General features: G+C 35.2%; 1 protein-coding gene across 1 annotated transcript in view; it reads left to right on the top strand.

Annotated features, from left to right (window-relative positions):
* The window catches only part of TRPS1 (transcriptional repressor GATA binding 1), a 189,710-nt gene extending 168,699 nt beyond the window's left edge, over positions 1 to 21,011 (top strand). The window contains exons 5-6 of the mRNA XM_015592941.2: positions 15,988 to 16,110; positions 19,151 to 21,011. Coding sequence (XP_015448427.1) covers positions 15,988 to 16,110; positions 19,151 to 20,212 — 1,185 coding nt within the window. The 3' untranslated portion in view covers positions 20,213 to 21,011. The remainder of the gene's footprint in view (positions 1 to 15,987; positions 16,111 to 19,150) is intronic.
* The last annotated feature ends 4,249 nt before the right edge of the window (positions 21,012 to 25,260 follow it).

Here is a 25,260-nt window from a genome sequence, read left to right on the forward strand (position 1 = left end):
TCTGTGGGACTTGATACAGTACCCCAAGTGCCTCAGGCCTGCCCTAAGCACTCCTTGGGAATTACCGCCGTCCAACAATCAAGACGTAGCACCATGGAGGGTCTCCCAAGTTCTGCTCCTGCACTACAGCCAACACTAGTTCTAATTCTGATCAGTCAGTATCCATGCCATACTTGTTGGTGATATGTTTTCATATGACCCTTGGGAACTACCAGAGTGGTTCTGCCATCTTATTCATTGGCTGTAGTCTGAATAAATTCTTCCTTCTTCTAGAAATGAGATGGGATCTCCAAAAAAAGTAGATTTTCTGTCACTGAGAAAACCAATATAATGAATATTATGAATATATATTTCTGAAAATGGAGGTATGAGTTTAGCCTCAGGGAACTTGTCATCTTTGTATAATAGAAAATGATTAGCAATTGCATTAAAAATAATAGATGAATAATCTATACTTGATAAGTGAATAAGACCATATTTCTTATGCTCTTCAGTGTGGTGAAGCTGTGTGGTGTCTTGAGCTTTAGATTTAGTGGGAAGCAGAGAATTTTCATTTCTGTTCCTAAAAGAGGTAAAGAGGCAGAGTTTATTGAACAGTGAATTCCTAAGGGAGAAAATCCTTCCTTTATCGATTAAATATCAGGCATTTTGGTTCTAAGTTTTTTTCTTTCCTGTCTGCTCCTTCTCTAAATCAAGATGATTTCACTAGGTTGTAAATAGTCAAAAAAATAAAGGAATGGAGAAGACTGTGCATTGATTGCTAAGGAAAATCTAAATCAACTAGAAGGAAGCTAAAGGAAACCAATGTTTATGGCTTGGACCAAAATAAATTTTATTTGTAGTTCTAATGGAAAATTATACCAATATTGACAAGTTAAAAATTATATATTTAAAAATAGAAGCGGGTCCAATCATTTAAACTATGAACTGAAAAACATTTTCAAAATAATAATTAAATTTAATGAATATTAACCAAGTGATAAAGATGATTTTTTTTTCTCCTACAAAACATGAAGAGATATTGTCTGTATTGCAACAGTTTGGTGTATCTGATTTTGTTAGACTATTAAAGTAAAACTTTTCTGCTAATATTCAGGGGTTATATTACAGTAGGATATTACATAGTAAAATAAAGTCAAAGAACGGAATAGCTTCCAGAAGTCCTTCTTTCATAAATGAATATTTTCAAAATTTGTTTTGAAATATTAATTTCAGAATTATAACAGATCAAATATTTTAACAATTTCATTATATCTCAGACTACTAATATTACATTCCCCATCACAGACTTGTCTAAATTTTATCTTAAAATAAACTATTAAGAATCACCTATGAAAAATATATCTGTATGTGTATACAGACACACAAAGGTGAGTGTGAATACTTACCTCCTGGGTTAATTAACATCCTCTGCTTGGACATTATGCATGCATAATTATTAATAGCAAAAGACAGCTTAGTGTGATACAATAATCATTTTTGAATAATCCTAAGTCTACTCAAGTTGAAAAGATTCTGACATCAGGAGACGTAAACAGCTGCCCTGAGCAAAACAGACACTGCTTTCTTCTAAAGTTCAAAAAGAGAAAGGTAACAATTATCCCTGAGACACTGGAAACAGAGTTGTCTGATTTTTTTTTTTTTCCAATTGCCTTCACCTTTTGTAAAAAGAACAGTATACTGAGGATGTGTTAGACAACGAAGGACTTATCAGAAGCAGTAATCAGGTAAACATAATTTATGTAGCAAAAGTGTAATTGAAATTAAGAATAGCTTTCCTTATGTGCTTTTAATACCTTGCTACAATTTCTTAATTATCTGAAGTATTTTCTTGAATTTTAATTTAAGATGCTATGTGGAGCCAAGGTATAAAAATAACACTTAAACGTAACTACCTCTACAAAAATTAAACTTGATACAGAATTGAGTAGGTGTAGAAACAGTGATTGTTAAATTTGTTGTTCCTCCTTCCTACTTGATCTGTAAATCCAGTGTTACTTTTCATTATTAAGATAATTCTAAGTAAGACCAGTCTTTCAGTTAAATCTAACTTTATTTAGTTGCTACATTAAATATAATCTATCTAGAGATAGTTTTAGCATAGATTAAAAATCCCAATGTGCCTGCAAGTTATTTGTCCTGAAAGAAATTTAGAAAAAAATTTCCCTGAAATTGTCTAACTTAGTCCTGATTTACATTTAGTTTTAAAAAGGAGAAACCTAGAAAGAGTCTTACTAACCAGACTTAAAACATACTGCAGTTTGCAATGAGTTCATAATGACAACCACTCAATGATGGAGGGGTTTGAAAATCAGAACATTCAAAGGAATCGCGTCTTCATTTTTAATAATCATACCTCCTTATATTAATGAATTCAATTCAGAATAGTAATTTTTTAAATTCTTTCTGCATCATTTCTTTAACTGGTCACAAATGTTTGTAATACTTCAGTGTTCTCTGAGTTTCAAAATGACTAACTCAGATAGGAACTCATATTATTTTTCCATTTCTGATCCTTCCCTTCCCCCATTGTTACCAAAGAAAACTCATGCTTTAGTAAATCAGTCTGTTTTCATGCTTAAAAAAAAAAAAGTCAAGTTCAAGAAAGAATAGCACAGCTGTTCAAGATGTCATATCTTATAAAATAAATCTATTAGGAAGGTCAAATCCTGGAAGGGGTCAAGTCAATGACATAAGTGGAATAATTTGGTCATTTTCTGAAATTTGTAAACCTACAAACATAAAAGCCCTGCATTAGATGGACTTATTAGCTAAATCTCTGCTAATGGTGATTTTCTTCTTCTTTAAAAGTTAGGACTTTTATGTTTAAGGCACACTTTTTCTTTTTTCTTTTAGCAAATGTGAATTGCTTTGAATTTTAGTCTGGTACCAATCAGTCCATTTTGTTTATTTTTGAATTATTGCCTTCATTTGGAATGAATTTAAAGGAAGATGGCGATTTCCATTTTTATTTTGCCAAAGAAATATACACATGGGCATACAGTGTGTGTGTGCGTGTGTGTGTGTGTGTGTGTATGAGAAAGATGAAAAAATATATTGGAAAATAAGTAGATAAAGGGATGACTTAAGTCAGATCTCTAGTCATTTAACTTTTCCTTCAGAAGGTACAAAAATTTAGGGGCATATAATCTGTGCAAATGTTTTTTGAAACATACATTAATTATTTATTCTTCATGAAATGCTACCTGCTGGTTTCTTCAGTTTCCCTGATTCTGCCATTACAATTTTTACAACTTCTTTTTCATCAGAGATATTTTATATTCTAGTTATATGTAACCTTTTAACTTGAGAAAGAAGTATAAATTTCTCTTTGAAAGTAGACATTTTAAAATATAAGATTATTAGCTCCTGAATTTAAAAAAATTTTAAACCAAAGGACCTTGAAACTACTTTTTTATTTAAAGATTTGTATGTATACGCACATATACGTATTTTAAATTTTATACACACACACACACATATATGTGTGTGTATATATATATTTATATCATATGTATATAATTACAAATGTCAAATTATAAATGGTTGCTTATGGATATAAATTATAGCCAGCAACCAAAATTAATTCTCGAGCAAAGGTTTCTAATACTTGCAAAATCTAGTAATTAAATATTCATTGTCGTATTTATGATACTGAATATAATCCATGTGATCACACTATATGAAAAGAAGAAAACGACCTGTAACTAGAATGAGTAATATGCCTAAAGGAACTTGACCTACAAAGCATTGCTTTTTGTAAGAAAAAATCAGTGGCCACTGATTCCCAAATTTTCACTTAGCTTTTGGGATGAGAAATGATGTTCTTTGATAAATTCATGAATCTCATGAAAGTGAATAATTGTCACCAATTAGTTTATGTAATGAAATTCTTAAAGGTCTCTTGGAACACACACACACACACACACACACACACACACACACAAGAAAGAGAAAAAGAGAGAAATCAAGAAAGAGGAGAGACGTATGCATATTTTTGAAATGCATAAATCTCATATATAGTCACCTACCTATATATAAGAGATTTAGTCATACTTATTTTCACGTTGTAAAAATGAAATAAATATGGGGTCCTTTGTACAAGTTTTGTGCATATATGCCTAAATATGTGCTATGGATATTGAATTATATATGTGTATGTACATGTCAAATGCTTCTTCAGTTATTCAGTATCTTCTAAAATCTAATGTCTCTTGATGCTCAGTATCTCTTGAAATTACAAAAGAAGGAATGTAATGTTCATTGAATGTCTGAGACACGTTAACATAGCATTCAGTATTCTGATTATGATCACTGAGTTGTATGTGAACTGAGAGAATCTCTAACATAGTAATAAAAATGAATCACAAGGTATTGATGTCTTACTTTTCATCCATTAAAAACAATAATTATTAGGCTGCCATATAAGACACTCTCCTAGGTACTCTTATTGCTTCATTTTTTTCACAGTGTTCTGTACACATAATTAATTATATTTATTTTTAACGACCTGAAAAACTCATGGAATTTTCTCTCTTTAAGACAATAGCATTGGTATTTTAACTACACTTATAAGATATGACATTGCTTTAATGAAAATAAAAGCAACTAGCAAAATCTCACTAACGTGTTAGTGCTGAAATATTCCAATGGATTGATTTGTGTATGTATACATATACATACACAAATACACACATACACCATATGCCACTTCTACTACTCCTGCAAATTGCTCAGAAGCTCAAGCAAACAAAGCTTGTTCCTTTTCTTTCCTGTCGTATATTCTCTAAATGTGGTGCATAATTTATTAATTTTCTTTTACATTTCACGAAAGTGAAACTGTATTCAACCTGAGTCCTATTTTCTGTTATGATGGCTGTCATTTATATTTTATGAATAAAGCACCACTTAAAGTATAATTCTTTGATCACAGTCTATATGTATGTGTCCTCACATACACATATTTTAACAGAATGTGTTTATTGAAATTAGCAGAATCCTTTCTTTGATCGAGGTCAATTCAATGAACTATTGTTAATTAAATGCCTACTATGTGCGATGCATTTATAATACATAGATTAAAAGAAAAATAGGCTCCTCCTTCAGAAGCCCCTGTCCTCTGAGAGTGACCTGCACTCTATCCCCTGTACCTAAAGTGGAGCAATTTGATGATTTAAGACAATTTAATAGTAAATGAAAAACTAAGGCAGAATTGGTATTCAAATTAAATTGGTATTCCAAAAGCTGACAACAAAGTGCCTCCTTATGAAGAAGAGTAGTTTTGATACATTTCAGGTAAATCTGAAAATGTGGAATAATCCAAGAAAACAGCTAAATCATTTTTTCTGGATCTCTTTTTTCCTTTTGTGTGTTTTAAATTTCAGCTTCTCTGTGAATATTTCAAATATTTTTATTTTAACAGCTTGGTAATTGATGGTGTATGTGTGTCTTTTTTATATTCTTATTATTCCACAATAGAGAGAAATGGGAGAATTATTTTAGGCAAATCACTTTAAAAAGCAATTTGTGGTAATTTTTTATTTTAATTTATTTGTATTTTCTGCAGAAATTGTGAACAGTTTGATATTGTTGATCTAGAGTAAAAATAATGCCAATAGAAAAAGAATATAAACGTGAGGCGGGAGAAAACAAATGTTAGAAAAGTTAGTTGCTGTTATATTTTCAGAGCCCTTCTTATGAAATAAAATCTCACATACCAGGAGTTTTGTATCTCAGGATGTGCTGCCAGGCCTCAGTATTGGTTTCCTGATTTTTTGTTCAGTTCATGAAATGTCAAAGAACAAAATGATTTTAATTGTTCCTTTGGTGGGAATGACTCGAGGGGTCGTCTTGAGAGGGCTTGATGTGATGAGGTAGTTCTTGCTTTGGTATGTGATACAGTGCGATTAACAAACTCCAGATCACACAGAAAACCGGGTCTGAGTAAGGTTATTAAGTGCAGTTCCCTACCCAAGACGATCTTTTGCCTTGCACCGATATGGTGGTACTGGAGGGGAAATAAATATATATATAAAGCAAAGACAATCATTGCTTTCTTCTTGAGCAGCTGCAGCCAGTCCCACTAATGGACGTGCAAAAGCAGAAACTGGCAGCACAAGGTATGTGTTCGTTTTTACAGATGGTACTGCAGACAAGTTGGTAATGGAAAAGGAAGTCGTGTACGTGAGCTATTTGAAAGGGGGGTGGTGGATGACAGGGGGGCAGCCTATTACAGAACTTTCCTGTGTAATTGACTGTGTGAGTTATTGAAGAAGCAGTTTTCCCATGAAAGATTTCAGTTATTACAAAATTACATCATTATTGTTAAGGAAAGTTATACGTCCAAGTTGTCTTTTTAAAATAATGTTATTAAAACTTTAAAAATCAGCTTAGATTTTTCCTGTCTGCACAGTACCTATGTAATGAAATTATCTGCTCATGTTTGGTTTTACCTATAATGGTAAGAATTCTTATTTAAAGACACATCTTCCTGTTGAACAATAACATAACAGTACTAGGCACTTATTTTAACTATTTGAAAGGTGTATTTCAATACCCATGTATTTTTGTGTCCTGAGGATACACAAAATTGAATAAAAACAAGATAACATTCTAAAAGAATTTTCCATAGGTTCAAAAATTAACTGAAGTTCAACTCCATTTCCCTCAGGAACCCCCCCCCACCCCCGCACCTGCCCCATATTTAAAAGTCATAGAGGATGATATGGTATGAGAAGTTTTCCCAACATAGTATTGTCAAGTATTTAGTTCAAATTGTATATTTGGTATCAGGGTCTCTTTTTGACATGTTTGCAGTCTCTTAACATGATTCTTAACTATTTTGAACTTCTATATACTTAACTCTGTATTTCCAAAAGTTTTTTTGTTGTTTAAGTGGAAAAAAGTGGCAATTACCATCTTTCTGCTGAGCAAACTACATGCAATGTTTTAACATCCAATTGTACTGTATCCTCCCAACTTGATAGCCTATAAAAAGTTTAGAGTTAAGAATATTTTGGTCTTCGCTGTTCTGTAATGAAATGGAAACTATATCACACTTGAAAAGTATCAAAGTCAATTCCATAGATAGATGAAGAATATATATTTTATATATAATAATGGAAATGTTTTAGGGAAAATAATTATAAATATTTTCATATTATCTAAATCTGAAGAATTTGGTCAAATATCTCACTTTGGAATCTTGAATAATGATGATACCTAACACATTGCAAAAGGTCTCTGTCAGGATACATACAAATATATAAAGAAAATCTAGTAAATTGTTACTTGAACATACATGTTTACAAAATTTGTCAAAAGCCCAGCACCATTTTTCCTCCCACGTCTGGCCAAGGTGAATGCAAACAAAAACAGAGATCCTAGGTCACAGCCATTCTCCCATGTGACTGGCATTCATAGGGACTAAGTCAGTGGTGTCGCTAATTTCTGCTTTTCGGTGGAGACTTATATCGCATGCATTTTTTTTTTTCTTCCTTGAGACAAAAGGATCAACACACATGAACTACACCTACCCCCTTCCCCAGCACTACCTTCCATCAGCCAAATGCTATGTCCCTCTGGCTATGACTGTATCTGTCAACCTCAAAACAGCTCATTGCCATATCTGATCAAGGATGAGTCATTTTTTTCTGGTACTTCAAAACTTGCATAATTTTGATCAGCTGTTGTAAGGTGGCTTGAAGAGATAAGGGTCCTATGGTGAAACATTTTTGGTAAAAATTCCCCAATCACCTCTTTAGAAAGAAGGCCTAAAACATGGTTAAGAACTGTGGCTCTGAAGCACGGGAAACCTGGGTTAGTATCTTAGCCCTACTATTTAACAAGTTGAAAAATGTTTCTAAGCCTTAGTTTTGTCATCTGTAAGGTGGAGCAAATAATAATAATAGTAACAACAACAACAATATAATAAAAACACCTGTCTGTTAGGATTGTTTTAAAGATGTTATACAATGAAACTAAATCTGTATTATATTATCCTACACATAAGTACTTTTTAAATATTAGATGTATGATGATGATTATTAAAGAAGGGACAAAATTTAGTCAAACAAGAGAATTCTACCAGATAATTGATTGAAAAATGATTTTTAGAATACAATTCTTGTTTTTGCCTAGACTTAGAGACTAGGATGTATTCTTTGACACTAGATAACTCAAAGACTCGTTCTCAGTCTTTACCTCATCAATAAAAGAAAAAGAATAATACCTAATAATTCACTTTGAATCTAAACCGGTATAATACATATGGAGGGTTCTTAACCTTGGGATCCATATAAAACCTTTGGATACATTTTATAAAGAACATTCTTTTGAACAGCCTGAAATGACTTGAAAAATATTCTACATATTTTTGGGGAGTGAGAGTGTCATATATTTTATCAAAAGATTTATGCCTTCCAGGAATATTAGGAACCATTGAGAAACTACTGGTGTATGTATAAATGCCTTGAAGATGGTAACACTTCATGCTTCAGTTATCTGTTAACTAATACGAAAGAATTACTGATTATTATTTGGTATTTTCTGTTCCTTTCAAAATAACAAGCATCGTCATCTGTTATAAAGGCAACCCTACATAGATAGTATATAAAATAACTATTTGTCTCTTTAATTAAGTACTTAGAAGCTAAGCCCTTTGGACTTTAGGATTTTTCTGGAACAGATCTCTATCACCAAGATTTTTATTTTTTATAATGTAAGGAATTCCCATAATAAATGTGTTTTCTAACTATATTTAAATAAAAAAATGTACAGTAAATGTATTAGAACAGAATCAATTCTTGTATTCTCATGCGAAAGTTTATTGACGAGGTACTAAAATTGTTTAACTATGCCTCCAAAAAGCCTTTTTTTTTTTCCTTTTCTGTGTCAGATTTTGGCACTGGCATAAAAGAAAGTCCCTATAAAGCAACTCTCCAACCATTGTTACAACTAAAGGTGAAAATGGATCCATGGTGGCAGAAATTGAAGGAGTAGTAAGTAGTCTGGAGTAGTTCTTTTGTCAGTAATGACTTTCACATGGAATGAAAAAAGACAGTGCAAACATAAATTTTCAACCATATTTTTAGCAGACCAAATACATATCACTGTAAAGGCAGAAAATTACAGAAACAGCGTGGATTAAAACTCCAAAGATCTGGGGTTTTCTGGTCCTGGTCTGTTACGGAATTTGTATATGGCATTGTATGTTTGGTTTGCTCATTACCAAATATATTAGGTAAGTCAAAAAAAATGAAGATAGAGTACTTTAGACCTGTGTAATGGGTTCTTTTTCTGTGTGATAAATTTCTAAGTTATGTAGATTTTAGGAATCCATATAAATAATTTAAAGTGTGGGACATACGTTGATAAATCTTGATTTCCTGGTATCCCACTCTAAGAGACATTAATTGCGTCTCAGAAGAAATGAAACTAATGCGTTCAGCACACGAACATTTCCTGATGTACTGGGCACCTCTTGTGTGGTGACGCGTCAATGGAGTAAGTTTTAGACACATTCGTACCTGGGTACAATGTATGATGCTGGAGTGTGTATTGCCTCACGTCCTGGAAGAGATGGTTCCATTGCTCCTAGCCAGGGATGTCAGCTTTGTTTACACTGGTCTCCATTATCATTGCTGATGTGTTGAGGAAGTGAATTTAATAAGCAGGGTAAACAGGTTTTGTTTCCAAACTCTGAGATAGGTGATTATAAGATGGGTACTTGGCTGAACCTTGTAGAATCTCTTCAGTTTTCTGGCAGGAAATCTGAGGGCAAAGAGGGCTGTTTTCAGGCAGGCAGGTACTTGCCATACAGCCCATTTCACCTGATTGTTCACAATTTTATTTAGAACAAAAGTCAGCCAAGGTCTTGGTAACTATCACTTTCTATTGGCAAAATTCTTTCCCTGTTTTTGCTAAAATATTGGCCAGCCTGTTGTCTGATAAAATTTTGGCTGTTAATTTAAAGGTGTTCATTGCAAACCACCATCTATTTTCAAGTATTTTCAGTTTGCATGCTATGTATTCTTTAGGGTCTACTGATGTGTAGTCAATAACTGATTAATTCTGTATTTGGGTAGAACTGGGAGGGGGTGGGGATATGACCTTCTATATCTCTTAGTGGTAACAACTAAATAGTAATAACAACTAAAGTAATAGTCACCATTTGTTCAACAATTATTGAATGCTACTAATCTATATGATATTATATACATATATATATGATAGTAATGAACACATTATTTAACTCATCAACTTTTTTGATAGGGAAATATTATTGATAGGAGATTATTACACATATTTATGAAGGAGCACAGAGAGTACGCCATCTGATTATTAGATAACTTTCATCCTTTAAATGAGATTTATTCATGGGAAATACTTTGGTTTCTTCATAAAAGTTTCCATATAATTTACATGGATCAAACTGTCATTCTTTGAGAACAATCGGTTTGTGTCATATTACCTCTATACTTAGTGTGTTTTTAGCAGATAATACTGGAAACTCTGAGAGAACAGTCTTTGCCTGTCATATACATCACTATAACCCCAACTTCTAGCTCAGTGCCAGGCACATGGTGGACATTCAATAACTATTCCCTGAACTGAACTGAATTAAAGTTACCATTGAAATTTTATTATTGCAAAATGGTTCCTGAAGTCTCTATCATAGCCATCTGTGCATTTCTCTAAAGTGAAATTCACAAAAGATTCTTGGTATAATCGAATAAACAAATTATCTAAATAGTTAAAATATTTGAGGTACATCCAGACTTACAGCACATATATCAAATTTCAAATTGATTCGATTTAAAATGGCTAAGATATAAAACCATAAAAAAATGTGAGTAAATACTCTGCCCATCAAGGCTTGTTATATAATTACGTGGTTTCAATATGGTTCTTACTCATAGAAAATTATTATAAAGAATAATTTCTGCACAAATTCCTTCACCAATGGAGACTTTTAATATCTCGGAGGTGAATATTCATGTGTTTAAATGTTAAGCCACTTGAATGAATAATTCAATCAAATTTACTGTTCATTAATCAAATGAAATCAGTTCTTTGTTAACAACGAAATTTGAAAAACTTAAAGTGTTTGTTTTTAGCTAATCTTCAAATAATACAAAAAGCAATAAACCAGTTGAACCAATTTGTTTGTTTATTTTTTTTTGCTAAAATCACACCTAAGTTTACTAGCACATGTACCAAAGCTCAACACAGAGTGATATATAACTAATTTAAGCCTCCTAAAAGCAAAACTTGAATTGGAAGCTTTGAGAAAAATCTCAATGATAATGATACAATATAGTAGTTAGCTGTGAACCTAATGACTAAAGATTTTTTTAGTCATTATACTTCTTGTGATACTCCACAGCAGGAAAAAAAAAAAATATGTTGGATTTAAAGTATATTTATATTAAAAGATGGGTGTGTCCATTTTCCATTTCAAATCCTGGCATAGATGATTGTCCAAATTCACCTAATTGTTGTTGTAAAAATCAGTATTGTGGTTATAATACATTTGAAATAAGTGATCCAAAGAACTCTCAGAAATTATCACTGAAAAGCACTTGCTTGGCCAATCACTGGACTGGCCTCAAAATTCTTTGCAGTTAACTGTTCCTACTGCCATCCTTCCCTTTCACACAGGAAATTACCAGCCAACAGAAATAATATGGAGGCAACACAGATTCGACCTAAAAGTTACTAGGCAAACTACTAACGCTTGAAGTTTAAAAAAAAAAAAAAAAAAAAATCCGTTTCTTGAATTGTCATTTCTGGAATTTTCTCTGTAGAAATTTTCAGTTGAAGAGACTTTCATGTAGATTTGGGTTTTCGGCCAGCCTTCCTTTACTCTTGCCCCTTGTTGACCCCACGTAGAAGAAGATCCCACACGTTAGTTAGAGAAGGCCAGAGACAGAGGATGCTATGGCTGTGTGTGGCTTTGGATCTGTAAGAGTGCTGCTTTCCCTCAGACTGAGAGGAGAGTAAGAAAGGTGCTAAATATGCCTCTCAGGTGTGCTGCTGATTATCTGCCAGCTACGTATTCTTATCATTTTCTCTCCCAGAAGCGTCTTTATTCAGATGACTCGATTCTTCTCTCTCCTCTACAAGGTCATGGACGTACAAAGTGTTAGTAACTCCTTAAAACAGCATGTAGGAAAAGGAAAAACAATCTTAATCGTATTTAAACATACGCATGCACAAGTAGTATCATCAGCAATGTATGACCATCATGACGTACGTAAAGGAGAGCTGGAATTTTGTTCTACCTGACCGTGTATTCTTAGGACCTAACAAGTACCTGGCTTCAGCCATTTCTCAAAAAGAAGTGTGTGGAATGTAGGATTGGAAAATTAATTCTCTTGATTTTATTTTCTGCATCATTAGCTGTCTCTGCCTGATGGGGGATAAATTTGTCAATCTGAATGGGAGACATTTAAAAGGGCTATTTTAAAAAGAAAAGACAAAAAAAAAATCCTCCAAAAGTAGGAGTGACTACTAATGATAAAAATAATAGCTGCAGAGATTATCTTCAACTTTACTAATGTTTAGCTGTTCAAGACAGAGCACTGTCCTAGGTGCTTATTACTTAGAATATTCGATGACTCTTAGGGGACATGATTTCTGTCTTTTACAAACATAGCGTAAAGGAGAATGACAAAATATTTTAAAACTGTGTCATGCATGATAAACAATGAATGAAATAAGGTCTTTAGTGCTGTTCTTTCTCTTTAACAAGGCCAAGCTTGTTTTTAGAAAGTGGGGCAGGGGAAACTTCTATTCTGCCTCCCCTTGGCAACAGACTGCTTCTCTACACTCGACTGGGCTAAGGATGTTGATAACTTCAAACGAAATGCCTTGCAATGTTCAGTCAGGTTGCGTTATACAAAGTGAGACTAAGTCGGGGCTCTCAAGTCTGTTGCAGTTAAGAGAGAGATGAGGCACAGTTCTATGATTCTGTGGTCCCACAGCTGGGGACAGTATTTCTCTCACCTGCTCTGCTGCTTGCAGAAATTCCAAGTGCACCAAAAATGAGGTTCTGCAGTGCTTACCAAAGTGATAAATTTGTTTAGATGGGAGGTAACTTAATGGGTGAAATATTTCTCACCTACCTCCCACTCTCTACCCCTACACAAGCACGCTCCTATTGAATTCTAGGTGTGAACACCTAGGTATTTCACTCTGACTCAACTTTCCATTCTCATATTTGATAAGATTGACACATATGAAATGCATTTGATAATATCCAACTCTTATGTTTTAAGCACATCTAAAATATTTTATAAGTAGATTAAGGAGATTAAAACAAAACTAAGAAAATACTTTTCTCTTACAAAAGAAATATAATTGAATCTCCTTAACAAATAGCTAACTTGTTGAGCATTTACTGTGTCTCTGGCACTGTTTCAACTGCATCTATTAACCCACATGAATACTCAACAGCAGCTCGAGCTTTAAAGATGGGGAGACATTTAAACAGCGAGAAATGAAGTAACGCCCAGAGTTGCACCCAGCAAAAGATGGAAACATAGTTTGAATACAGGTAGTCTGAATCCTAAATCTGATTATTAACTCCATGCCACACTGACTCCAAGTGAGTGAATCCAGAGTACTCCTGCTATATTTTAAAAAAGACACTCTTTACCTAAAATATATTGGAGCAGCCTTTATTGGAGCGGAAGTGCTGCTTAACTTAAGCAAGATACGCCTGTGGAAACCAGTGCTGTAATTTCAGGATTTTCCTTCTAACTAATGAAGGGCATTTTCTTTGCAAGAGAATTAAGCACAAAATTGTGCAAGGATTGAAACGCTCTGAAACCAGGATTACACCCACTTTGGCAAGCCGTATCAAGCACCCAGGGCAGAAGGAAAGAAAAGCAGGCTGGAGTGAATGGTTACACATTCAGATTTGAGCCTCTGCCACATATGTGGGTTAGTTTCCAAATGGACATTTACATTGCCTTTATGTGAATCAAGTTGGTGTTTATTTGCCAAACGTGTTATTTAAATCTAGGGAAAAGACAGCATGGCCCCAGGGAAATTTCACAATTATAACCTAACTAGGTTCCCCAACTTACTTCGGATAAAGGGGGCCCCAGAGTGTTTGATAAACACAGCCTCTAATAGTTCATTGATTTTCAGGAGGCAGCAGCCTCTACTTTTGCGGTAGGTCCCCACTGGGACTTGTGGACTAACACCCAGTGTTTGCTCTTGCTCTTAGTGAGATTTAGAAACGTACAGCACATTCCTGGTCTTGACTTGGGGGGAGGAAGAAAAAGGGGAGCCAGAGATTATCTTTGTGAAAAATCTAGCTTTTATTACATCACCTAAAGTAGCACAACCTGCTACACTAATGAAATCGTGTTCTTGGTTGAAAAGGGCAATTGTTAGCCTGACTTGGTGCTCGCTAAAAACATTCCCCAATCTTGTTAAATTATTGCTCTCATTTCAGATTTTTATGGCTGTGCAGCTTACCAGCCCTCATTTCTTTACGTTTCATTCATTTTCCTTGTATTGATGATTAATGGAGGATGTCGAATGTTAGAGTGAGCAGGCATCAGCAATTGCAAGATCATAATTAGTTTAGCTGACGAGGGCCTCTGATAGCACTTGCATCTGGATGGAAAAATTACCCTATAGGGAACTGGCTGCTCACCAGGTCTTTTTAGTGATACATTGTGAAACACCCGATGAATCAAATGCCCTTTCAATGCCAAGAAAGTGTTCCAGTCTTGAAGCCAAAATTATGTCTGCAGAAAGCTTTCCATTTGAAATGTATCAGAGTACAATTATAACCATTGTATTTTCTTGGCAAGGATACCACTGGTCTACAGTATGGAGTCAAGTTAAATAAATTGCCTAAATTTTATGAATCCCCGAAATTTCGACTTTCAGTGTTTGTAATTTTAAATTTATAATAAAATTGGGTTCCAGCAAGACTTTTTCCACTCCTTATCTAACATGCATATTTTATCATTAAAGGCTTTGCTTCCTAGAGAAACGAGAGTCGGGTTGCAATTCAGGCTGTCTTTTTTTTTTTTTTTCTTGCAAGAGAATTCCATTTCCTGCCTGTTAGTATTTGTGCCTACAAACACAGCCCGACTTTTGTTTCAGTGAGGAGTTTAATGGAATCATTACTTGATAGCAAGAATGGAACAAGCCATACTAATTATCTACTTTTAAGTATTCTTAGATTATTTTTGAATCTGGTGATTTACAGAATTCCGCCCACTAACGTCAATTTGTATTCGGAAATGCTTGTGATTTCCAAGCCTGAGTCAAATAAAATAATGAAATAGCCATTGATGGGATTGTGTTGTATGGCTTGAGCAGGCACCTCGTAAGGGTTCTCATTAGTAAACTACACTTCTAGTTGGCTGAAGTTTCTTCTGGTTCTTTCAGCTTCAGGAAATACAGAGTGTTCCCTTTCGGATTTTGCAATTGCAAACCAAAGACCTGAATCGAGTGTCTTATATTCTCTTAAACATATGTTACATGAATGACATATAAAAAGGCACAAATCAGGTAATTTTAAATGATTTACATCCTGCACTTATTCCAAGCTCGATGGTATTTTAAAGCTCAGGTGCCACGGGTTCCTCTTTTTTCAAAGTATATTAAACATATTGCCATGTTCTGTCTTTTGACTTTTGTTTTGACACTTTTAAAAGGTATATTTTAGGGTTCAGCATTTAGGAGCCATCATTAAAGGCACAAAACCCAAAGTTCAAAAAGTTAAAGTTGTTTCTGTGAAAAGCCTTTGGTGTTGCACACACCTCATCCATCACTGTAGGGTTAATTATAATGAAAATCAGTGGTGCCTATTAAACACAATTGAACCTGACCTCATTATGGGCAGTGTGGTTTTATACTGTCATTGTTGCTAGTCTGAAGACAAAACTCCTGGGTTGATTTGGTCTAACTCCAGTGGTCATGTGACTCCCCTCTGACCTCATGTTTTTCCTGTTTCAGAGGCGTAGAGGCTCGGGTGTCTTTTGTGCCAATTGCTTGACCACGAAGACCTCTCTCTGGCGAAAGAATGCAAATGGTGGATATGTATGCAACGCGTGTGGCCTCTACCAGAAGCTTCACTCGGTAAGAACTTGTTAGGCTGTTTCACAAAAAGCTTTATAAAGCAGCCTGGTTCGTGGTGTGATAAGTACCATTCCCTAGTTTGCAGTGCCTGGCCCCCCCGAGTAGAGAATACTGTCACTTTGAGTGCACGTGTGATTTATGGCGAAATGGCCTTAGATGTTGTGGGGAGATACCTTTGAGATCATTCGTAATGCATTATGCTTCTTGTGATATAAAAGAGGATAATGATTGATTTCTGTGAATTTCACATAACAGATAGTTGAACGAAGTTATCAGAATTTGGTGAACTTAATTTAGGTAGAAAGGAGACACCTTCTTAAAAGTTCAAAAATACATAAAAAGTCGTTTCATTTTTAAAAAGAGGGCTCTCCCATGTTCAGCATAAAATATAGAACAGGGAAGGAATGCTTATTTTCCAGTTTGCCTTTGGAATTTGCAAGTGTCATCTTAGCTGCTTTGGAGGCTGGAGTTTGGGCACAGTGAGAAGACCAGTTCAGAACTAGGACCCGAAAATGCCAGGTGGATCTCTGCAGTGCTTTCAGTGCGTATTTAGTTGAAGTAACTAAGTGCCCAAATAGCACACATCAGAGTAAATTGCACAGGTGCTTTGTGTTTTAAGGTCTCCGGCTGGCTTCTCTCTGTGGCTCACAAGGGTATTTCCAGTAATTTCTTATCAAATTTTACTCAGAATCCTATACTAAAATTTAAACTTATAAATTTCCCCATCTGTACATGCATTTGACTTCCTAAAGGATATCTTTTTAGTTTAGAAAGTTTATCTGCTGACAAGGGCTGCCTTTAAAAATAGAAGTACCCCATTTAGTAAATAGAAGTCTGTTTCCTCTTACTTTTTCATTTTGTTTAGTATTTTACCATAGCTCTTAGCACAGCCAATGAGTAGATTACAGATACAGGGAATACAATTTTAGACAAACTGTCCTCATAAATGGACCATTGGAAGCACTCTTTGAAAAATGGATGCTGCCAACAATACTAATTGATGATAAACTGTAAAAACCTTAGTTATTAGCATGTAGCTAGTAGATTTTCCCCACCAGCCTCACACACCTTACTCTTTTTTAACCTTCACCACTTAAGCACAGCAATAAGCTTCCATTTAATGAGTACTGACATTAATGATTTTAACTGAACTCTGGCCAATCATAGGCCAGGAATTAATTAAACTATCGCTCTTCCAGCTTATGATAATTTAACAACTGTATCAAACTAAACTTTTTTCTTATAAGTTTTTAAATATTCATTTCTCCAGAGACAAGATGTTTTCCAGTTTTGAGTTTTTAATAAATTGGGAATTTAACTACGTAAAGGTTATGCTCACATTTCATGTCAAAGACTGCCACAAAAGTTAGGGAATTTAAAAAAGGTATTAACGCAGATCTCAGGTTTCTTTCTAAGATAGAGATTACTGCATATTTTTATAATGCGAGTATGAATTCGTTATACACTTCAACATTCTGAACAAAATAAATGAACATGGCATATCCATGGGGTGTGTCATTGTCATTCTGAAACCATTAATTGAACTGTCAATAACAAGTGCGTTATCTTTCTTTCCTTCAAAATACCTTTGTGATACTAGAAACATTCCAAAAAGGATTTATATTTGGATATTGTTTAAAATATAAAGGTACTCTCTTGCTTTAAGATACATTCTTTCTAGGAATAACTCACAAATTACATATTGTATATATTACATTTTACATGGCGATTAGTTCCTGATTTCAGTAATCTTTTAGAAAAGTCAGATCTCAGTCCATTTAAAGATTCTTCTAAATTTTTAATCTGTAAATATACGTTAATTTATTAAACTTATTCTTTCAATTTTATAAATGAAAGTTAGAGCTCTTACAAGTAGACTTTTTATTATAGTCTCATCTGTGGATTTTAGTTATAAAATGTAAACACCAATTGAACATATACATAAATACCAACTATAATACTTAAGCTGAATAAGATGCTTAAGCCGAGGAAAAGTCAGCATTCAATTTAAGTATAGAGTACAAAGTTAGAATGACAGATCGGCTATTTCAACCAACACTCAAATGAGTTAAGATTTTCAACAGAAAAATACTTCACCTGTTAACAAGTTAAATCTTCCCTAGTGAGTATAAAATATTATTAAAGGACGAGAAATAAAAGTGAAAGGTAAAAAACGAACAAACAAACAAAAACTAATCGACAAGGCCTTGTTTACCTGATATCTTTCCTCAGGATTCATTTGGTCAGTTTGATTTTGTGTGTGTGTGCGCCTTGATATTTTATATTTTATATTCACATTTGCAGTTATTTAGAAGAATGTATGTATTAGTCAGTTTGGGCTGCTGTAACAAAATCCCATAGACTAGGTGGCTTAAACAACAGAAATTTATTTTCCCACAGTCTGGAGGCCAAGAGGTTGAGGTCAGAGGGCCAGCTTGGTTGGGTCCTGGTGAGAGCCGTCTTCCTGGCTTCTTACTGCATCCTCATTTAACCTGTTTACCTCCCAAAGACCGTTCTCTGTCCAGATACACCTACATTGTGGGTTAGAGATTCACCATATGCAGTGGGACAGAGGCGGTGGCGGAGACACAGTTCAGTCTGTAGCGATGGGTAAATTTTCTACAGTTATCATCAAACTCTATTTCCCATATTACTATGTTGACATCTTAGCACATGACTCAAAAGTTGAGAAATTTCAGAAAAATCACATTTCTTTACGTAACTTTCTACGCGGTTTTATCACCAAACGATGCATTTCCAAAATTTCTTATTTAATTCGGAAAAGCTGTTTGTAAGTAAGTTAAAGTTTCCGGTCCTCCCTACAAAGATGGGCATGATTTAATTAGGCTACAAGAGTACGCTTTGGTTTCTTCCTCTGGTCCTGCTTAGGGCAAAAAAAGAGGAGATTTAGCAGATCTGTAACGTAAAGCCTATCCATGCTTTGAACTTAAGCATGGTTTCTATTTGTGAGGAATTGTTAACGCATTTCTATGTATTTTTAATGTTTTCCTTTTATGTGTTGTGTGTGCGTTCTCTGCAGACTCCCAGGCCTTTAAACATCATCAAACAAAACAACGGTGAGCAGATTATTAGGAGAAGAACAAGAAAGCGCCTTAACCCAGAGGCACTTCAGGCCGAGCAGCTCAACAAACAGCAGAGAGGTGGCAGTGAGGAGCAGGTCAATGGAAGCCCGTTAGAGAGGAGGTCAGAAGACCATTTAACCGAAAGTCACCAGAGAGAAATTCCGCTCCCGAGCCTGAGCAAATACGAAGCTCAGGGTTCATTGACTAAAAGCCATTCTGCTCAGCAGCCAGTCCTGGTCAGCCAAACTCTGGATATTCACAAAAGGATGCAACCTTTGCACATTCAGATAAAAAGCCCTCAGGAAAGTACTGGAGACCCAGGAAATAGTTCATCCGTGTCTGAAGGGAAAGGAAGTTCTGAGAGAGGCAGTCCCATAGAAAAGTACATGAGACCTGCGAAACACCCAAATTATTCACCACCAGGCAGCCCTATTGAAAAGTACCAGTACCCCCTTTTCGGACTTCCGTTTGTACATAATGACTTCCAGAGTGAAGCTGATTGGCTGCGGTTCTGGAGTAAATACAAGCTCTCCGTTCCTGGGAACCCGCACTACTTGAGTCACGTGCCTGGCCTACCAAATCCTTGCCAAAACTATGTGCCTTATCCCACCTTCAATCTGCCTCCTCATTTTTCAGCTGTTGGATCAGACAATGACATTCCTCTAGATTTGGCGATCAAGCATTCCAGACCTGGGCCAACTGCAAACGGTGCCTCCAAGGAGAAAACGAAGGCACCGTCAAATGTAAAAAATGAAGGTCCCTTGAATGTAGTAAAAACAGAGAAAGTTGATAGAAGTACTCAAGATGAACTTTCAACAAAATGTGTGCACTGTGGCATTGTCTTTCTGGATGAAGTGATGTATGCTTTGCATATGAGTTGCCATGGTGACAGTGGGCCTTTCCAGTGCAGCATATGCCAGCATCTTTGCACGGACAAATATGACTTCACAACGCATATCCAGAGGGGCCTGCATAGGAACAATGCACAAGCGGAAAAAAATGGAAAACCTAAAGAGTAAAACCTTAGCACTTAGCACAATTAAATAGAAATAGGTTTTCTTGATGGGAATTCAATAGCTTGTAATGTCTTATGAAGACCTATTAAAAAAAAATACTTCATAGAGCCTGCCTTATCCAACATGAAATTCCCTTCTTTTATTATTCTTTCTTTTAATGAGTAGGTTACCAAGATTTTCAAAATGAGACAGATGGTCAGTGAGAAAAAAAAAAAAAAAAAAAAATGGAAGATGGCACGTAGTCATCATGTTCTAGAACCTAGTAAGCCAGAACCATCTCGGTGAATGTGCACGGTGGAAACGACCCAAGAGAAGTATCACCAGACCATAATTATTGTATTTGTAAAGAAAGAGGTCAAAGCTGTCTAGAATTTGGAAGGGTTTACACATTATGAGTCTAAAGCAGTACTGGGCTGGCCATTGGCCCATTTGTTCAAAAACCCATAAATTTTGGTCGCCTAAATTTAGAAGGTATCATGAAATCCTAGGCAGATGAGGAGAAATCTAATCTCCAGGGCAGTGAAAGGAAAATGGTGCCCCGGTTACATCAGTCTCCTCTCATTGACCATGTTTCAGATTTAGACCTAGAAATGTGAGCTGTGATTCGGCTTGGTGTGAAGTCAGCAAGAAAAGTGACAGATGGTGGCACAATGTTTTTGGCCAGCCCTGCCTGTACATACACATGCACACCCTCTCTGATTTTTTTGTCCTTTAGTTGTTCACATACTCCTTTCGAAAGTAGTCCTTTTGTTTGCAATTTAGGTTCATTTTGTCCAAATATATATACGTTTTTAAAAACCAATGTCCTCAGTGCTTATGTAGTAATTTTATTTTAGCCAGGTATTTTCTTTCTTGTATGTGATGAACCAGTGTGGATTTGTTTTTTAAGACTCCTCTTGGTCACTAATCTCACTTGGCACGTTATAACTAAAGGGATCCCCTCAGTTCAAAAGAATAGATGGATACAAAAGTTTAGACCATGGGCTTAGTTTGTTTAGAACATACGGTTTTTCTCCACAAGGTAACCTGCTGTATTTATTTATTTTCTTTTGGTTAAATGTAATGTCCAAACTTTGTGGTCAGGCAGCATCTAAGGTTACATTACCACAAACTGACGGTATGTGTACCAATCCATCCCTTCATTAGATTTATACAGGTTTAGTTAAGTAGCATTAAATAGGATTCTTAGAAGTATGTCTTCATAGTACTTTTAATACTTAAGGCTTTGTAAAACTATCCATGAAGGGAAAGCTCCTCAGCATAACTGCTCAGGGAAATAGGGCTAAATAACTGAACATTAAATAATTGGTTAAAGGTGCTGTTAGTCGAGCCTCAATGCTTGCTACAAGGATGTATGTACAAGGACTGACTTTAATAATTTGCATTATATTGTCCCAACCAGTAGTTTATTTTTTGTCACGGAGATGTAGAAGATATTACAAGCTACTGGATGCACTGTCAGATTAACTTATTTCATTAAAGAAGTTGGGAGAACAAATAGGAAAAAAAAAACTTATTTTTCTAGTAAATATTAATGTATTACATTTCAAATAATGGTGCCTGACATATTGAATAATTATTTTCTACAGTGTACGTATGCAACAAAGATATTCCATCATGCATTAGAGTCAGTTCTGGCTCTGCCTAGCTGTTTACATTTGCAAATGTAGCAAACAAGGTAATGAAGCAACTATTTCTATTGCGGTAGATATCTTTTGTGTGTGTGTGTGTGTGTATGTGTGTGAGTGTGTATATGTGCATTAAAATTGTAAACGGTAACATGAAACAAATGAAAGTTCTTGATATAATGGTATGGAAAACAAGAAGGAAATGAAAATATTTTTATGCCTACTTAGGAAAAAAAGGGTAGCACTATTCATTCCAAGTACTTTTTTTTTTTTTTTAATTTTTAAGCTCTTAAGTCACATTGTTATGCTTAAAATGATACATATATATCCTTTTTATTGCTTTGTCTATGTTTCAGATGAAACATTTCAGAAATTATTTTGATAAGTGCTGCTGGAATCTGCAGCGCTGATGTTTTTATTGCATTCTGTAGTCGCATTTGCACTCCATTTTTACATTAATTCGCAGTTGCTTTGCATTGTTTTGTTTTGTTTGGGTTTTGTTTCTTTTTCACAATGCCAGGTCTTCGGTTCTTAAAGTTGGATGTCAGGTAGAGAGTTCAACCAGTTCCTGACTGTTGCAGTGGATGAAATGTCTTTCTGATGTCGTGTCGTCATTTCCATTCTTGCATTTTCGTTTTCATGTAAAAAAGAGAGAGACAGAGAAAGAAAGAAATCAGGACTAAGCCTTCTGCTCCGGTTTCATTTTTAAAGGGCTCTATTCTGATCTCACCTGTCCTGTAGCTCTGATATTGACATAAACCGAAATAAAGAAATGGAATGAGGAGCTTTGATATTCAAATTATGTGACCATGATTTATCTTTCTTAAGAATTTAAAGAATGCATCTCAGATGTACAGGCAGACTTGAGAGGTGGCAATTAAACATACAAAAAAGATTTTCCAAATAATAACACAATATTTAATTTTCTTAGAAGAAAAGACTAGCAACAAAGTGTGCTCTGGCAATCCTCAAGCAACATTATATGTGGACTGCTCAAATCAGCAAAATACCAGAAGTTTGGCTAAGTTGGGCAATTTTTACAAGTATGACTTTCGGGCAAAACGACTCCATCAGCAACTTCTTCAGTGTGTCAGACACAAACAGGTTGTTCACTTTTGGCATGTGTGCCTTTTTATTTTCATCTGACGTGTTTTTCTCAGACAGACTTGGTAGTAATGTTTAGCATTGGGAAATACATATCATTAACCTTGGAATATTTATGGTCAGTCTACTTTCAGTAGAATATTCTTGGATAGCATTGACACTTAGATCTTATTCCATATTCCTTTATTATTGATTATTTTATTTTCATTTTTGTTATACATATTTTGATGGAGAAGAGGTTGAGCTTTTTTGAAAAGATGAAAATTTATCATAACACTAAAATACCCCTTGTATGTTCCATCTTTCAAAATATATTACAAAAATGGTTAGTTGTTATTTTTATTTTATTTGGTTTTAAGATGTGTGAGTCATTTTGTTGTCTTAAGCTGTAATTTTTAAATGAGCTATTTAGGGACTTAATTTTTTTTTTTTTTTTTTTTTTTGAGAATTTCCAGGATGATTTAGGAATTTCCCCCTTGGAAAAGACTTCCCCTATAATGAAAACTGTATGCCAGGTAAAATTGTATGCCATTTAAAAACTGTCTTTGAAAATTACTTGTCTACATTCTGAATCAAGCTTTAGATCAATCAATCTTTGAGCCAGGACCAGCTCATACATTCTCATTCTCCTTTTCTCACTCTTCCTCCCTTCCTCTCTCACCCATCTATTCATAATGTTGTTGGGGATAGAAAAAGCATAAAGAGCCAGCCCATCTCACAAAGTTGTGGATCGAGAGACACGACACGACTCTTAAGTATATGAGCAAAGGATGGAGCTCTAAACGTTAACACATTAACTCTCTAGTTAAAAAGAGAAAGAGTCTGCCCATTCTTTCTACATGACATATTGAGATGTTCTTTTAAAAAGTCAGCTTTTAAGATAGTGATGTTTTGTTCTAAACTGTTCTCTTTTAGTAAAGGTAGATTTTAGAAAGCAAGCATGGGGATTCTTTTCTAAGACAATAAATGACAAGAAAAAAGTGATTATCTTTGACAGCTCTTTGTTGAAGCCTGTGGTAGCACATTATGTTTATGATTGCACATGTGCACATAATTATGATCCAATGCAAATACAGCTCCAAAAATATTAAATGTATATATATATTTTGAAATGCCTGAGGATATACGTTTTCTTAATAAATTGAAGAGTATCAATACTGCTATTAAAATAATTGTTAGCCTCCTGCTGTGTGGCTGCCAAACATCACGAGGTGACGTGTCTTGAGACCTCGAACTCCCTGCCTGTTTAGTTAGTGAACATGAATGCAGTTCTCAAGGGGGAACGGCTGTCATCTCGCGGTGGAAGTGTGGAGGAAAGAAGCTGGCTTTCAGCTTCCACATTGTGTGCCAGCCTTTGGCCTAAGTTTACACAAGCTCACAGCTTCCTGTCTTTGGGTCAAGGGCCATGGCAAAAAACGCAAGGTGTCTTTGGTGAGCAAGTAGGTGAAGACTTGCTGACTGTCCTAGATCACAGGAGAAAATGGAGGCATCAAAATCAACCCGAATAGGAAACTAAATGTGCTAACCAAAGGTAGGTACTATTAGTTGGAATTCCATCAGCAAGCAACTGTAAATGGGAAGAGGATAGAAAGACGTGCATCGAGACCTTGAAGGGCTGTGTTATTTTCCCAAAGAAAGACTTGGCCAAGGGCAGAAGGCACGGCTTCTTTGAAGAGCACTTCCTCTTGGTTTTCCAATTACCGTTCCATAGACGGTGGACTCAACGTGTTCCTGGTAGCGGTGCAATTGTTTAGAAAGCATCCTCGGTTAATCGCAGTAATTAGGACCTCCGGAAGATGCTAGGGCAAAAGTGTGTCAAGTCAGGGATGAAGAAAATGTGAAACTCAACATTGATCCACACACGGAAACTGGATAACGTATGCTCACGTGTTGTTCTCTTGAATGGAAAGGTAGAGCTGTAAGCTTCACTCCATCCTACACCAGAGTAAAAGCAGGAGTAACTTTCCATGGAAATAACATTTAGCCTTCATCAGAGAAAACGATCCTTCAAGATCCATAAGTCCCAAAACTGTATTCTGATTTTACCCCTGGTTGTTTTTCATTATGTGTCCTGCAGCAAATCACTTTTTCTTTTTGTGCCTCAGGTTCCTCACCTGTAAAATGGAAAAAATATATATATTAATAATAATATTAATAATAATAATAATGGTAATATAGTACTTGTTTGTAAAGCACTTTGAGACCCTTGGTTGAAAGGCACCACGGGAGTGCCAAGTATTATTATATGGCTAAGGGGCTTATTTAAACTCTCAGTTCCCAAGGGCCAAGAAAGGTTGGGGTCATTTTCGTTAGAAATGA

Source organism: Pteropus alecto, unplaced genomic scaffold (genome assembly GCF_000325575.1).
Source record: "Pteropus alecto unplaced genomic scaffold, ASM32557v1 scaffold164, whole genome shotgun sequence".
In the NCBI taxonomy this organism is placed as follows: domain Eukaryota; kingdom Metazoa; phylum Chordata; class Mammalia; order Chiroptera; family Pteropodidae; genus Pteropus; species Pteropus alecto.